The 17,375-nt window shown below is 39.6% G+C and overlaps 1 protein-coding gene across 3 annotated transcripts in view; it reads right to left on the bottom strand.

The window, feature by feature from the left end:
• Positions 1 to 15,523, bottom strand: part of DENND3 (DENN domain containing 3) — a 39,449-nt gene extending 23,926 nt beyond the window's left edge. For 2 of the 3 annotated variants that reach the window (XM_063327612.1, XM_063327613.1), the window contains exons 1-7: positions 15,370 to 15,523; positions 10,069 to 10,342; positions 9,199 to 9,314; positions 8,554 to 8,693; positions 3,041 to 3,152; positions 1,898 to 2,017; positions 222 to 440 (exon numbers count right to left, since the gene is read on the bottom strand). In XM_063327612.1, coding sequence (XP_063183682.1) covers positions 222 to 440; positions 1,898 to 2,017; positions 3,041 to 3,152; positions 8,554 to 8,693; positions 9,199 to 9,314; positions 10,069 to 10,342; positions 15,370 to 15,453 — 1,065 coding nt within the window. In that variant the 5' untranslated portion in view covers positions 15,454 to 15,523. Of the gene's footprint in view, positions 1 to 221; positions 441 to 1,897; positions 2,018 to 3,040; positions 3,153 to 8,553; positions 8,705 to 9,198; positions 9,315 to 10,068; positions 10,343 to 15,369 lie in introns of those variants that run through there. The other variant, XM_063327614.1, reaches the window with a different exon arrangement.
• Positions 15,524 to 17,375: the final 1,852 nt, after the last annotated feature.

Below are 17,375 nucleotides of genomic sequence, written 5' to 3'. Positions count from 1 at the left end.
AAAAATCATGACATTATACTGCAAAGAAAAGAAAGGTAAGAGATAAAACAATAATCTTTTTCCAATAAGCCAGTGGCCCCATCAGTATGGTTCCATTACTTTTCATTTCTGCACTTCTTGCACACCCAAATAACAAAAAAAATTTCTAGATGCATATGAAAGAATTAAGGGGAAAAATGCACTGAAAGAGAACAGCAAGAGTGGTAACAGTCTAAACATACCGTGCTAACTTCATCAAAATGATCAATATGACATCCCATAAGAAAAGATGTTGGGGCCATTACAAAATCCAGCATTTGACGAGACAGAATAGGCACAAAAGTGTGTTGCCACTGAAGAGGATGAAGGTACAACATAAAGCATTCAGCAACGAGTGTCAGCAGAGCCCAGTCAGAAGAGAAGAAAACTATTCTCTGCTCAGTCAAAATGCAGGTCATAATCTGGAAAAAAACCCAATACGTTAAATGTTTACAGAGAGTTATATCTAGAACATACTAGATGCACACAAATACTTCATCTGCTTGCGAAACTCAGCCTCACAAGTTCTGTTTTCTAATAGCTCCCTTACATATTTATAAATTGAAATAATGCCCACTTGAGGATTCTTACAAAACTAAGAGAAGAAAACAGAAGAAGAGAGACAATTTAAGTGACAGTGGAAGTCAATGAGAGTTTTGCCACCAATGTCAACAAGGCTAGGATTTAGCTGGAATTATTGAGACTTGTCGCCTTTCTTTCACAGTATTAGACTGTAAAATGCCTGTAAAAAGTACCCAGATGAAGAAATATAAGCAAACCTGCCTTTGATGATGAACACAAAGACTATCTAGGTTTCAGACATCTCAGTCAAACGTCTATTCTAGACTCTAGCTAGTCACAGCCCTTATAGTGCCACTGGAGAGCACTCGTTTCACAGAGCAACTCAGGAAGGTAACTGGAGATGTCCACCCTTTTCCACTGATGGAGAGGGACCCAATGGCATCTAAGCACCAAACTCAGATGCCGCAAGCTAGGTAGGATGAATTCAAGCCAAGAAGACTAACGCCGCTAAGTGGGACATCTCGCAGAGGTGCTAGCACATAAAACTCCATTCTCAAGACACACCAGTTGCAGAGGACCATTTAGGATTTGAGATAGTTTTATTCATAACATGCACATGCGGGCAGAAGCCCATATAGGTGGAAGAATGGGCATATCCCAAAAAATAAGCCAGTATAGCCTACTTTCAGGATTGAGGAGGCTGAAAAGCATCCCTGGAAAGAGGCCTCCAATTTGCTCTTTTTAGAGGACGTGGCACCAATAACACTGGATGACCTTGAGCAACCTAATTTAACTTCACAAGAGGCCTTTGAACAGGGAGCTGAATCAGGAAACCTACAAAGGATGCTCCAAATTAAAATTACTGTACAATTCTATGAAGCACTCAAAAAATCCTTTGCAAACAGCTTTTTGTATTTTCTCGTCTGTCTACCCTATTTACACTTCATTTAGATGAGAGTGCCAACTGTTACCAATCCATCCTACAGGTCCCTTTCTTACACATGAAAAAGGTTCTTATGAATCTTGTAAAAATGCATGTAATGAAGATTCAAATTAAAATCTCTCATTCAGCATGGGCATTTATATTTTAAAATGCTTAAGAAATTTAGCACCTATTGCTAAATCACAGGTGAAATAAATCCAATATGCGTTAATCTAATCTGGTCTATAAATAACAAAGTATCTTAGTGGAAAGGGTATTGTATTGTGCCATATCTCTAATATGCAGAACTAACACTGTTCTGAATTCCTGGGTTTATAATGGGTTTTGGGTGACCAAACATCTTGAATTTTTCTAAACCGCAAATTACCAGTACTATTAACCTTTAAGACATTCTCAAGTATCAATTAGTTTTACCTGAAGCACCTGCTCTGGCTTGAAACACAGCAATGGAAGATGAAGATCCAAGTCAATAATCGGACTATCCGGATCCTCTCGTGAAGGAATTATTATTTGAAGTGGTTTCATGTTAAATACCTGTAATAACAGATGTTTTCCCTTTACTTCCTAATGAAAATGTTCCCACAACACATTTATTTCAGGATTTTAGTTCCAGCTACAAAATATGAACATTAATTGAGAGCAAAAAGACAGATATTTGCATACTGCAGAAAACTGAAAGATAGGGAAATATTAAAAGACATAATAACTAGTTTGAAAGATTAACATGGACTTTGTCTCCTTTCATTTTCATGGGTTGTTTAGTCAAAACTTTTTTTAAAAATATATTCTTTTAACAGAATTAAACTTGCATACAGTCTGGAAGGGGCTCTAAGGTCTCCCTGAAGCCTTTTCTTCTCCAGGCTGAACAACCCCAACTCTCTCAGCCTGTCTTCACAGCAGAGGTGCTCCAGCCCTTTGATCATCTTCCTGGCCCTCCTCTAGACCAGGTCCATCACACAATCAAGATGACAGCCATGAGCATCTACATCAGGCAGCATGTGTCAGTATCAGACACAAGACAGGGAACACCCACACTTTGGTTGAATTATAGTTAACAGGATTTACTGGAGTTTGTACGTGTGTTTTCAATGAGATGGCGAGGGCATACTCTTCGGGTGAAAGGCAAGCTTCCATTCTTGTGGAGCAGTTACAGACTGGAGCTTCCAGCTGCTTCTGTGGAGATTATGTGGGCTGCACCCCTAGGAACCAAAGGCTACATCATGCTGTCCCCAGACCTACCCAGGCATCGTCTCAGTCAGTAAATAGTTGGCATGAGCCAAATCGTTCCTAGAAGAGTATTAAAAATTAAAGAGCATGACCAACTGGTATGCCAGTGCTCAAGCCTGCACCCTGGTCACACCATTACTTCATGTACTAATAATGCATAGCTTTATTTTATTTATTTTCAAAGTACAGGTATTGACATCAGTTTTATATCAGCAAGTAAAATCTCTGACCTAACAGTGAAGAAATTCCCCCAGTTTATAGAAAACAACATCTTGGTGCTTTGTAAGACATAATGTTAAAGTAATTACGAAATTCAGCATCAGTAATTACCAAGTGGAGTGGTCCTGGTGGCGGGCTGGGTATTAAGAATAATTTTGCTGCAAATTCTTTTATGTGCTCCTCAACATCTAAATCCTTGAAAGGTCGCAGTTGCACTAGTAAACTGAAATTAAATTACAGAAAATTACTTATAAACAGTAACATGCGAACAGGGAAAAAAAAAGCCTTCTTGCTACTAACTTAGAACTAAAAAAAAAAAAAAATATTAGGAGCAATGAAACTATTATTCCAGATAATTAATTTCTAATTTATTAGATACTTCAGCAGTTCCACTTAATTTTAATGATGCTGCTGTGTCAGAAGCAGGGTTTTTTACTTCCACACATAACACACTACTGCATCGTATGTATCAGAGGATGCAGATGACACGCTGGGTCTCATGATGGCAAAGAAAACCTAGAAGTGAGATGCAGCTAAAGGAAGTGTCTTATAGAGATTGCCTGAGGAACAAAACACCCACAGCTACAACACAGTGCCATAGTGTTTCTCCCATCCTAAGCATCAGACATCAGCTCTGGGATGGAAATCAGAGGAAAAGAGAAGTTTAAACATGGGCTTAACTGCAGAGGAATGTGAAGCAAGAGCCATATTTAGGGTAAGGCCTAGGCCTGCATGAACACTGCTCTTTGCTATTGTTCCTACCCATACAAAGAACAAATACAGTTGTGCAAACCTATCAAATGTTTCTATTTTAGAACTGTATCACCCTAGCTGTGTCATAGACACAAAGGTCATGTGGTTTATATTATATGCCAGATCACTTCATGGACATTTAAACATATCCACTATTAAGACTGCAAGCGATTAAGACCAACAGCGTCTCTGAAATTTAACAATTAAGAAGTTAAATATTTGTAGACAGAAAGGGCATTTTGTTCAATATAAGATTCACGTGCATGTTTATAGCAAAAAAAACCAAACCCAAACCTTTACAAAATCAGAAATTTAAGCCTGCAAACCTGTATATACAGAAAGTAGGAACTTAATATGGTTCTATTCTGCTTTGAGGTTTTATTTCAGTTTGCAGTTTCCTGCAGAAGAATACTTGCTCTTCAGGAAGTGGTCTAGAAAGCACTGAATAGTTCAAGAGATTATATTAGAGTCCAGGACATCATAGTGGCATATAGTATTTGGACTGCAGAATAAAAATATTCTGTCATGTATTACTGAGCTTTATTTGGATTAATGAGACATCTAAATTCAGGAAATTCCCATTTGGAAACTGCCCTGGGCTGAGTACTAGGCAGTTACATATATCCCCAAAAAGCCCAACAGCTATTCAAGGGTACAGAGGAGGCAGGGGGAGAGGAATTTAAGAATTATCAAAGAAAAGCAGACAGCAGAGTCATTTTAAGCAAATACGCAGTTCACACTTAGTAACACCTTAGATGTGGCCTAACAGCATAGGTAGACCTACTTTTCTTTTTTTTTTTTGGAGACAAAAATCATGTATCAACACATACAGTAAATGTTACAAGAGAAAGAACCAGACCCTGATGCTGAAAAGGCAGCAGATGTACATAATGGACTGTAAGAGCTCCCTAATCAGTAGACTGTGACCATTAATGCAATGTAATAGCAGCTGACAGCTCTGCGCTGCAAACGTCTACTGAAATAAATGAAGTAATCTCTGAAACATTAAAGCGGAGAGCTAAGGAGTTTATGAACCTTCCATTACCTCTATTAACTGTCCACAGACAGATGTTTCAGAAAGCAAGAACATCTAAGAATAGATCCTTTGTACTGCTTCGGTGCTGTGAGCTATTCGCACACTTCCACCTTTTCTCACGGCAGCTGAAAGGACTAATACACAGGTTGGAAGATTTACTGTTTGAATGGAGCCCATTCATCCACCCAAGATGGGAGTTCATCCAGACGGAGATCGCTGCCAGGAATATTTCACTTTTCATGTAGTGTAACAGATTGAGGTAAAACTACCTGTGCAAAGTGCCAAAACCTCTCAATTTGAAACTGAAGCTTTTCAAATAGTGATGTAGAATAATCAACAGACGCAGTCTTGGGAAACGGTCTAGATGCACATCTGCTTGCTTTGGAGAGAGGCAGACTCCTCTCCACTCCACTCCATTCAAATTGTTCCAGATGTGGAAGCACTGCGTGTTAGTAATATATGAATTGTTTATAAAATTAATTGCACAGAATATGAAGACCTTCGTTACTATGATGAAATTTTGCAAATTCCCCTTGCAGTTCAAAGCACCTCCATGGATTTATAGTTTGACATTGCCTTTGTATCTCAGTTTGGTCTCAGTTTTCAGTTGTGATTTCTACTATACTCTGCGATTTGAAAACGTTTAGGAATCCAGATTTTATCTGGGAATGCTTATGACAATGAAACATCTTTGAGGACTGTTCTGAATAAAAACAAGTACCACTCCACCTGTAAGCAATCCCGTGCACTGCAGGTCCTGGAGAAAATAAGCTATGCACAGCAGAATTCTGAAGGAAGATTAAATCTTTTGCTGGAAAAAGGTCCTGAATGGAAGCAGAACCCCTTCAGATGCTACTTCAACATCAGGCCTTCCTTAGCAATAACAAATAGCATTTCTCCACTAATTCTCATGAGGAAGGGTCTACACACTAGAAATAGGTGGTTTGAGGTCAACCAGCAAGTGTTTTCAAATCCCCAGACTCACAGAATGATTAATCAGTTGAAGCATCCTGCAAAACACCACTGAAGCATACCAAGGATACAAGTGCGCTGTTGAACATGTTATTATTTGTTAAGTATAGGAGGCACTACTACTTGAGTACACTCAGTCAACGAAAACATTTAATTAGATTTTTAACCCATTGGCCACCTGATTATAGGTAAGGCACCCAAAATGACAATAAGTCCCTTTCTCATTTCCAGGAAAACAATGTCAATGTTTTGTAATGTTACAAAAAGCTGAAATATCCCCAGCTGTACAGGACACTACGCTCAAAATATATCATTGAGGTCTTTTCTGTAATTGCTTATATTCCATTCAGAATAGCCACACATCCCAGCAGCTGTATCATGCCATATGGAAAAATTTCAGTAACACAAGCAAAATACGGAAAAACAGTACCTCTCCACCCCTCCCTTTCCTCCCAATCAAATATACTCTGGCACACTAAAATGCCTTTTCTGGGAAAAAAAAAATGTGGTAATTAGATTTTTGAAGAAAAAATCCAGAAGAAAATATGATGGAAATATAATCAGTTGAGTTTCCATTACAAGCGGAAATGCAAGCACCAAATGCAGCTTTGTCACTTGCATTCCCCCTCTCCTGCCAGTTGCACACACTTGCATCTTGCATCTTACACCCAGATGCAGCAGCAAAAAGGAGAGACAAGAGCTGTGCAACTGTACGATAAATTCCCCTGTTAAATGGCCAGGACAACACACAGTACTAATGTGGAAGGCTGCTGTCCTGTTGAACGCCCCTATAATTATTCACATATTCACAAAACACTTAAAGCTTAGATGGTAGGTCACTGATAAATCTGAACTCCCCTTAGAAACAGTACAGACTCAGCTTAAAGGGAAAAGCCATCCATAATAGTTAGCTTGGACGTTAATGCTTTAAATAGCTGCAAAAACCTACTATATATGATCAAGGCAGAGATGTTTAATTATAATGTTTAAAATACTCACACAGAGGCAGAAGCTTGCATCTCTTAGAGAGTTAACTCCACCTGGTTCCTGTCTGCTCTAAACAAATATGAGACCTAGGAACATTTTCGTAACCTCTGGAATTTCCATGGTTTTCCTGAATTTCTCCCTTAATGGGCTCTTTAAAAATCTGTTCACAATTTGACTGCATCTCCCAGCTCAGAGAAGTCTCACTTCAGAGAGGAAATTACTCATTTATGAATATACTATATAAACCACTGATGAACATTATAACTGAAAAGCTGAATCTATATTATTTTCCACCCAGTGGAAAGCTAGTGTGTAGTGAGCCCTCACGCAGGCTGAGTTCACAGTATAAAAGCAGCATGAATCCTATTATAAAGAGCAGATATAAACAGTAGAGCATCACAGCTCTAAGAGTTAGACATAGAGATCACAGCTTACTTGAGATTTTAGACTATAAAAAGGCAGCAATGAATCAGCTCCTGCAATACCAACGGCTGATGTAATTGACTTAAAAGTAAGGAGTGGAAAAAGTGATCTGGCAGGAAAGGAGAGAGGGACACAAACATTTCCTTTTTATTTTACTGATCATCTTGATTTCCTACTGATCTGTGAATACTTAAGTTTCCATCGTGTTGAAGTCCCTTGTCCCCTTTACGAATATTTTGAAAATGACGGTGTTTGCTTACACTTAAGGGCTGCCAGAGTGATTCATTTCTGGTATCACAGCTTTTTTGGAGGCAACATCTGAACTGCCCAGGAGGAAGACACTGCTTTGTTCCTCCAGGGCTCTCTTCATCTAAACCAGGAAAGCCAGTCAGTGCTCCAACCAGATCCAAGCCCAAAGCTCTGGGGAAAAGAGGTGCGTGGGGTGGGGAAATGAGTGCTCGGGCCTCACCCTGGCATGGAGTCAGGTTAGGGGCTAGTGATGCGCCTCAGCCAGCAGCCAGGAAGCTGCTTTCTTCCTCATCTGCTCAGCTTACTGACTGCCAGCAGAACAAACTGGAAGCTCCGACCTAAAACCCTAACATCTTTCAACTTACGTATAAGAAACAAATACCTGCAAAAGGAAAACACCTGACTGCAAATTTCACTCTAGAAATTGACTGGGGAAAAAAAAAACCTCTTCTGTCTTTGGACTACAGGTCTGCAAGTGAAGATTACCCAGTAATGTCCAATGTGCAGAGGCAGGCCCCCTGATGCAAGGAGTTTTTAATCCACATCAGAAAAGAAGCACATAGATTTTAACGATTTAACAATGAAGCAACACACAACCTCAAAATAAGTTAAATTACTAAATAACAAGACAGACCCATCTGTCTTTTAACTCATCTACACTGCAGAGTATTTGTTTCTAACCAGTGAAGCACTCTGTATCCTAAAATATTCTCTCCTAGTTCTACGACAGCAAAGTAACCACTGCACTCCCTCAAGTGACTTGGATTAGTTAAAGTGTCATTAACTGCTTATTAATACATACATTCATGTTCTTATAACATTTATTTGGTGCATTATAAAGAGGGTTCTGTGCTTTCAAAGTGAATTTCACCAGCATAGCAAAATTATAGTTAATCCTCTTCCAAAAAAAACTAAAATCTTTGAGAACTCTGTTCCCTGCAAATCAGTATTTTCTAGACTTACCAAAAACCTCAAAGAAAATGAAAACAACATCATAACTAATTTCCTTGATATTTAGAACTTGTGCTTACTGTCTGCGTAACATTCACATTACATTTTTTCTCCTCTCCCACACATCTCACATTACCGTAACTTAAAACTAACACCTGTTTTAACATTATGCAGCAATCCCGATCATGCAAATTTGTTTAGTAAAACCTGCAGAGTTATTTCCAGGAGAAACAAAGAGGATAGCAAGTCTTACCAAGAGAGACAATCCTTGAGGGCATTAAAATATGGGTATCTAGATATAACACAAATAGCTAATGGTACAAAACAGACAGGCATCTTCCCAGTCTGCGCAGATTCCCGATGGACCTGCCCATTTGAGGAAATACAGCCATCCTGCAAGAAAACTACAGATTAATGTGTTTATGTTAATCATGAATTTATGGCTGATATTTTCTTGAGAACCTTAGAGATATGATACCCAATTCCCTCTAAATTTCAAAGGGATTTGGATGTCTATCTCCCTTAAGCTCTTCAGAAAAACATCAGCCAACAAGACATAGATGCATGCATTAAAAAGAATTTCAGCGCAAAAAATATTTAGAAAGAACACAGGGTACAATCTTCACCAAAAAAAAAACATCCAAGGGACAAAGTCTGGTCCTAAATATTCAAAACTCCTAATTGAAATCTGTTAACGGTTTATCCTAATGCAATGCTGTTCTAGTGTACTTAATTTACAAAGGCAATATAAAGTCTGATTTATTCTGTATTCCTACTAACATTAAAATATATCTGTTAACTAATTTTATAAATTAAACATGACATTATTCTCAAAGTGTTTTGGTTTATTTTATGTATTTTAATATGTTTTAATATAAGCATGAGTTAAATAACATACTTGCATAGGCTGGTAGTATTGTGCAACAACACCGTATGTTCTGTTACCGCAGACGTCTGTGAAGACCAGGAAATGAATGTGGTCATCTTTTGATTCAGAGGTTATATAAAGTCCTCCTGAAATGAAGGCAGAAACCAATTTTTTTAACTACATATTTAACTACAGCTGCCTGAAAAGGGATTCATGACAAATACTGTACATTTCCACTTAATTTCAAGAGAAACGTCTCATTTCAAGAGATTAAAATGCACATATGCAGTCCATTTGATCTAAGGGTTATTACAAAGGCTTACGCTGCAAATTACTGAAGAAGAAAAAATATTATATAATTATTCTGCATTTTAAGTGGCAAAATACAATAGATGGGGTTTGTTCACCCTTTTTTATCCTTCAAGGTATTTATAAGGTCTGCAACAGTGACATGCATATTAAAATTACTGCAATTAAACCTGGAAGAAACAGTCACTACTTCAGATACATCTTAATAGCAAATAAAAAGGGAAAGAGTACTCAGTCATTTCTGGTGAGGGAAATAATTTGAAAAGTGTGTGTGTGTGCGTGCGCACTTCACTCAAACCAAGATTTACCAATAAGAACTAAACTGACTTTCAGCTTCCCTCTCTTGCAGGTGTTGCAGCTACTATTGCTAATGGATCTGTTTCACACAAGATAGCCATACAGAGCAAGGGCACCCCATTCAGGTAACAGCTACTTTCATCACTGACCTCCTCACAAACAGACACTTTTTTTATACTGTGAAATACAAAGAGATAGAGAAGATGATCATAAAAAAAAAAAAAAAAATGGCTGTTGGTCAATATATATATATATTAAAAGAGTTCTCATTAAGAAGCATGAACCCTACTGTACCTGGGAAGCATAGCTGTGGCAAACCAATAAGATCAATGTCCTTTGGAACTGTAATATCTTCAGTGTCCGGTGCTTTCTGCTCCCCATTGAGGCTCTTGACATTTTCAATCTTTGGTCTCTCTTTTTTCTTTCGGAAAGACCGACGTTTACTTTTATTCAAGTTATTACCAGCATTAATCATCTGAGTATCATCTCTGCTGATAAATGGGGGCACAAATACAGAAAGAACTTCTGGATCAAGGGGAGGAAGACTTTTGGGTTTTCTTTGAGTACCCTATAAAAAGAAAAGAAAACAAAAAATACAAACAACCACTAAGTTGACGCTCATTTTGATAGTTTTTTTTAAACCATTTTTATCCCTGTTTTCTCTCTATCCCTAAAACTGTGGGTTTAGAATGCATTTTTTCTTCTTCCTAAATAACTAATTTTTCCTTCTAATTTCTTGCTTTACATATGTTAATGCAAGGGGAATACTCTGGGTGTTTTCAGTAGGCAAAGAATCACTCTTCGTCATTCAAAATGCATCATATCAAAATTCTGCCTTTGGCATAAAAAAAATAACAAATATCAAATACAATATTTCCTCCTTTGAAGTGTTGGGATATACTTAAGCTATACTTAAAATTAACACTGGTAGTAAGAGAAACCAGGCAACAAAGAAATGAAGAGAAAGAAAAACAGCTGAACTCCCTAGATAAGCCTTTGTTCCGCTTTAGGAAAAGCTACATTTTAGCTCAGAATAACCTCTACAGGGGAAAAAAGAAAACCAAACCCCCAAAAAATCACACAAGCTTTTACAAGACAACTTTTAACTTTATAAGGCAATTAAGAAAGTAAAATTAAAATCTACAATCGCTGTTACAATAAACACAATTTTAAAACACTGTACAACATGAAGCCATAAAAATGTCTCTGTATACTGACAACTAAGTGGAACAGGCATCCCAAGAGCACGTATGAAATTACAACATTTCTTAGTAAGCAGCTTTGTAAAGTACTACTGCGCTGAAAGCCCTTGCTGCCTTGCTATGAAAATCCTGTGGAGGAAGTGATAAGAAGAGATTTCCTTGTACTTGGGAGCACTTTTTGTATTCTGGACCATATAGTAGAGACAAGTAGCTGTGTTTTCAATTACTTCAGTGTAATTTTAATTCCTCCTGAAAGGTCAAAACAGCAAGTAAAAGCTTTGTTTAGTCAAAGGATATTTGGAAACGGAAAGGTGAGCCTCATTGTGGCTAAAAAGCTATTTCATTTTCAACTTCTTGCTAACTGATTCATAGACAGATAAAGCACACTTGCTGCTTTTACCTTCAGACATGTTGCATCAGTATTACTCGTATTTAAGATATTCTTTGAGAACCAATGCCGGCCTCTTTCCTACTTTTTGAAATAGCTACAACATACAAAGCTCTATTGCTTTACTGAAGCCAATCTTCAACTGTCCAAGTCTTGGAACAGAAAGTCTCATCTTTTTTGTCCCAGTAGATGAGTCCACCGATAGTTTTCTTCACATTTGAGCATCATAGGAAAAATGCGAAGGAATACTTACCTTCATGATACATTAGTTACTGTATCTTAAGCTTCCCCATATTCTATAAAAAGGATACTTGAAAGAAAGTACTTCGATAAAAACAAGAAGTTGAGAAACACCCTTTTAATGAACACACAGAGTCTGAACTAGAAAGAAATCAAGAGTGGAAATGATAAAAGTTCAGATAAATATCCACTGGGATATTTAAAAGATAGTAACAACTTTAAAAAAGCACGTTACAAATTGGGGTACTGAGTGCCATATCCTGACATACTAAAAACTTCAAATGTCATTTTCCCTAGCTGGCAGCTGACACCCATTTGAAGTGAAGAAACTGGAAATACAGATAAATCCAACATGATCACTCTGAAAATAACATGCAGCTAAACATTTCACAAGGAAATTAAGAATTAAGGCTTAGCCCTGAGGCTGTTATCCAAGAAAAACACAGACCTACTCAAACAGTAGCAATCTTAACTTGTCAGATTTGCCCTGCAGAGGTCTTCATACAAAGTTGCTTTGACAGGGCAATCCCTGACTTACACTGAAGGCATCTCTGTGCTACAAAGTGCTGGACGACAGCCAGCGATTTAATAGCCTCACAGTGTAACAGCTTCTAAAATGGCAGGTCCTCGATGTCCTGAACTACAACAGAGGCATTAAACGTCATTTTTTTCCTCCACAGAACAGCACTGTCAGCACCGCCGCTGACCCAGTGACTCAGTCATCAGCATTCAAGTCAGCTCACATTAACGTCTATGGCCAAAGTCATATTTTCTTACCCTTTCAGTTCAGGGATAGTGAATAGGCAGCCACAGAACAATATTCACTTCTTTCTACTATTCTTTGAACATTTTATATTCTCTGCTTCTACTGTTACTTCTTCATTTTGAAATGCTTCGCTTCTGTTGCTTTTTACGATCAATGTCTTTGCATCATACATAGCTTCTTATAAACAGTGATGCCTTTTCTTTCCTGTAATTCTGCAAGATTCCAGAAGTCAGGGATTGTATTCCACCCCCATTTACTGATTGCGTTCCTGTAACAACAGAGCTGTACAGGACATAGATGAGAGACAGACTTTTTACAATGACTGCACTATTTTAGACACAAACAAGAAGTAGTGTGTTGAAACCACAGATCAGAGTGAGATCTCAGCTATTTGGTGTTTCCTTGATCTCACTCTTCTCTTCCCATCACTGAAGAATTTAATTTCATTTTGAATGTCATGAAAGAACTGGCTTCTTTAAGGAGTAATTGGGCAGGGGAAAGTATGAAAAGTATGAAGCCTTCAAAAAACTAGGTTGGGAGGGACCTCTGGAGGTTCTAGCGCAACCCTTTGCTCAAAGCAATGATAACTTTGAAGTTAGATCAGGTTGCTCTGAGTTTCATCCAGTCAAGTTTCAGAAATCCCTTAGGAAGGGGATTCTTCCCGCCTTGTGATCCAGTTCTCATATAGCTTAGTTTCTTCTGGTCTTGCTTCTGTTTGTCAGCAGTTCTTCGGGACCCAAATGTGGGACAGTATTCCAGATGTGACCTCAAGAGTGTTGAGTAATAACAGTACAAGTAACAATGCCTACCCTTCACCTGTGAGCTATGGTCCGGGCGATGCAGGCCATTACACAATTACTTTTCACTGCCACAAGCACACGCTGGTGACCTGATCACACCTCGTTTCTTTTGCACATCTTGATATGCAGGGGGGCATTACAGAAGAAAATTGGTTTGGTGGCTACGGCTGCATTAGCAAGTCCAGAAAGCATGATGCAGACACTGTAAGAGATATGATCTGTACCACTAACTGTGATAAGTAGATACAGAACCCAACAATGGAGCCGATAGGAAGATCTGAAACATCTCACAGACCACACTTGCCATATCAAACCCCAGCTTTATAGCTGAAGATAACTTAGGGGAGAGAAGTCTTTATCAAAGATGGCTGTAGGGTCTTCACTATTGTACATCTCATTCTTACAAAATACATACTTCCAACACTTTCCACAAAAAAGTAATCTCTGACTGAAAACAGCAGCCTTTGATCTCTCCAAATTGAAATCTTAAGAGTGACAATTAAAGATAATTGCCAAGATGCAGTAAGGACAATTGATGGATGACAGCCCAGAAACTTGAGTTTCATGAGCTTCACGCATACCTTTTTACCTGGAATCCCCACTGATAACAGGTCAGTCATATAAGACTTTTCTTACTTTGGGAGTGTGTTATATCACGTTCCCTCTGACTTCATTGACTTTATTACTCCGTATTGCAGTAAAGTTAAGAATGCACAACCACACTTTCAAGACCAAGATTTTAAGCACTATCAAGATTTTTACCCTGCTGTTTCATCTGTAAACATCATCGGAGGTCCACTACTTTCCATTTTTTAAATGTTCTTATTTTCTGTCAGTAAGGTCACTTCTTTCTACATGCCCTGAAATTAGACACAAAAAATATTCCACCATTTCCTAATGCAGATGGTACTGCAGAAGGAAAAGGAAGTGGAGAAAATCTATAAACTTGCCCTAAGACACTGACTGAAATCCCTGTGGTGTAACAGCTTGCAGGGGCTTTACTATCGCTAATATTGACAAGCGTCGGGACTACTTTCCTTTCTGACACTTAGTTTTAGACCATGAGCAAAGAAACAATCCAAAACCTGTAGTGCGAGCGGAATATCTGAATGGCTTCTACTTTTTGTAGCCAATTTCCTATTTGTTGTTCTACAAGTCTTTTGGAAGCAATGAGATCAAACTGAGTGGACTGAAATGAACAAGAAATTCCCCTTCTTTTGAGTTTATTTCTCACGCAGACGCTGAAAGAACACATACACACCGATTTCAAAAGCCCGGTGGTGACATTTATGGCACAACTATTTCGTTAGTTTGAACGTATACACAAACAAGATCCTGGAATTTGAACCTCTGCCTAGCCCCTATCACTTAAGACGCTGACATCAGCAAAAGCTGTCTCCTGAGCGAGAGAGCAGCAACAAGTTTAACAAAGGCTTCTTTATCTAATGCTATTAGAGCGTGCAATCAAATTCAAGCTCAAGCAAGACAACCAAGACAGCTGCGCGCAGCCTGGCTTTTCGGCACGTGCTGGCACGGCAGCTACTCCCACACAGGTATCTTAACAAAACCATCAGCCCATTTTAACAAAGCAAAATCAGGAAGAGGGTTTTAAATTGTCAACTCACGTGTGAAGTGGCTGTAGTCATAAACAAATTATAAACCACATATTCAAAGCAGAAACCAATCCACCAACTTCTGCCCTATCTGAATGGCTCAGGTTGTGCCCAGGGCACTAAGATTCATCTCAAGACAGGGGTTTAGACCTAAGGATACGAGTTACCAAGTTTTATTCCCATATCTTTTGCTTTTATCCCAAACGGGAGACAGGAAACTGGATATCACGAAGTAAAGGATATGCATTGTTCAAGCATTTTGCTGTTCCTGCTTATATAAAACTACACTGCATTCTTCACCTAAGCTCAGACCTTTGAAAAAGTGCGATTACTTAACACTGCTACCAAATTATCCCTGCTTGGTTGATGATCTCCTGAAAAAACAAGTTTTCTTTAAAGTATTTCGGCTCTACCCGATGGTAACAGCAACAAGACCACCCCAGAGTTTCACTCGAACCCGTGGGGGGGAGAGAGGCCCGTCCAGGGCCGCTGACAGAAAGGCGCTGACAGAAGCTGCCCCACAGAGCTGCCGGGGCACCGGCCCGGCGGGCACCCCGCTCCCTCACCTCCCCTCAGCCCCTCTCACCTGGAGGAGCGCTCTCACCCTCTCCCGGGGCACGCCGACCACCAGGCAGATCTCCAGCAGGCCCGGCGGCAGCACGTCCTCCATGGCACAGCGGGGCCGGGGCCGGCGCTGCCGGGACGGCGACGGCAGCGGCAGCTCCTTCCCGCAGGGCCGCTCGGCCCCTCCCGGCGGTACGCACCCCCCCTCCCGCCCTCAAAGTAACGCACGCTCTGATTGGCTGTCTCTCCCGCCGCTCTGAACTGCTGCTGCAAATCAGAGCGGCCTGACGGGCTAAAGGGGCGGGCCTCCAGGGCTGAGGTACCGGGTGCTCCGCTGTGGCGTGGCGGTTGCTCGTCGCCGTTAGTTCCTTCTATTCACCTCGTCTCCTTGCTCCGCCGGGAGAATCTCCTCCCTCCCCCAGGAGTACTCCTCCCGATCCAAAGGGGAGGTCTTTTTTCGCCCGGAGAGACGCGGGCTGATTTCCCGGTGGGGCCGTTGGCCCAGAGGGACTGAGGTACCTCAGAGCTGCCCGTGGCCCGCGCTTCAGAGAGGCGGGTGAAGTCACGGCCTGGTGTGCCATTCCCTGCTGTTTGCCCCAGGTGACTCAGCAGGGGTACGTGACTGCCACTAAATAACAGTCTTATATTTATCATGGGTCATAGTTTCAGTGAAGTGTAAGCGCAGAGCTGATTGCAGGCTGCGTGGTGTTTTCACCTCTGGGGTTCAGTGGAGCTGCCTGTGCAGCAGAGAAACAACCTAGGGGACTCCGGGATTTCTTTTTTGAGCTGTTTAATCTAAATAGACAATGAGTCACTCTGTGTGTGTTGGCTCTGTGTCGATCTTCACTGAGAGACGTGTTTCCTCTGGGACTGCTGCATAAAGTACCTGAAACTGTAGGGAGCAGTTTCTCTGAAACTGAAGGTGTGAGGTGTAGTTTCATCGCAGCCACAAACTTTTTTTGTGGACAAGTGTTCACGTATTTTAAGTGCAAGAAAAAGCCCAATGTAAATGTCTCCAGGCTATCATGAGTTTGTTATCAGTCCAGGGTTGAGAAGAGAGTTCTTCAAAAAGTACAAAGAATGTCAGAAACACGAGGTGTGGTCTTCATGGGGATTTTATTATCTGAATTTTTGTGGTATTAAAGCTCAGGATTATATGGCCTGTGGTGTTCTCAATTTATTTAGAGGAAGTCACAAGTGCAGAATATAGGAAACTATGTTTATATAGCACTGACTAAAAGAAGGAAATTCTTGAAAACATGGAAGTTCAGGGATCACTTCTTAAAAGTGATAGAAGATCATAAGCTCAAAGATTTATGTTAATGAACTTTAGGTCATAAGAGATTGTTAAAATCATCTTGCTTAGCTTGTGTAGCTAGAGTGATTCCTGTATTGAATTTGTAACTTCTGGCTGACATCATGAGCTCCTGCAATAGGGATTACTAACAATCACTGTTAAAAGTTAGGCATCTTATTTTTAGTTTCACTGTTTAGGTTAGCCTCTTATCAAGTGATCATGATACAGTTTACCTGCTGTTTGAACAGATTCTTTACTGTGGAAAGATTTCTCCTTGCAGAGTTCAAGTTTATTAATCTCATTTTATTTTTAAGAGATTATACAACTCAGCTGTTTAAATTTCTTTCCTAATCATTCATGTGCATCTTTTCTCAACCTTTTCAATTTTTTCTAATATTCTTTTTGAATTGCGAACACCAAAAAAAATCTTTACTATTGCTGAATGTACAGTGGTAAATCACATTGCTATTTCTAACTGATATCCCCACCTAATTAAAACAGAGAAAGACTGATATATGAATCTTTCAGAGAGGGTGTAATGTTTAATTGGTTATCCACTGTAACCATGTATGGTTTCCTTAGGGTTATTACTTTCAACATGACAGTCCTACATCTTACATTCATTGACCTATGACTATGACCTAGCATTTGACTATATTAAAAGAAAATTACAAACGAGCCAAGGCTATTAAGCAATCCAGGTCACCCTGTAGTTAATTAATCTGTATCAT

Source organism: Chroicocephalus ridibundus, chromosome 2 (genome assembly GCF_963924245.1).
Source record: "Chroicocephalus ridibundus chromosome 2, bChrRid1.1, whole genome shotgun sequence".
Lineage (NCBI taxonomy): Eukaryota > Metazoa > Chordata > Aves > Charadriiformes > Laridae > Chroicocephalus > Chroicocephalus ridibundus.
This window is presented reverse-complemented; position numbering and strand designations above follow the sequence as displayed.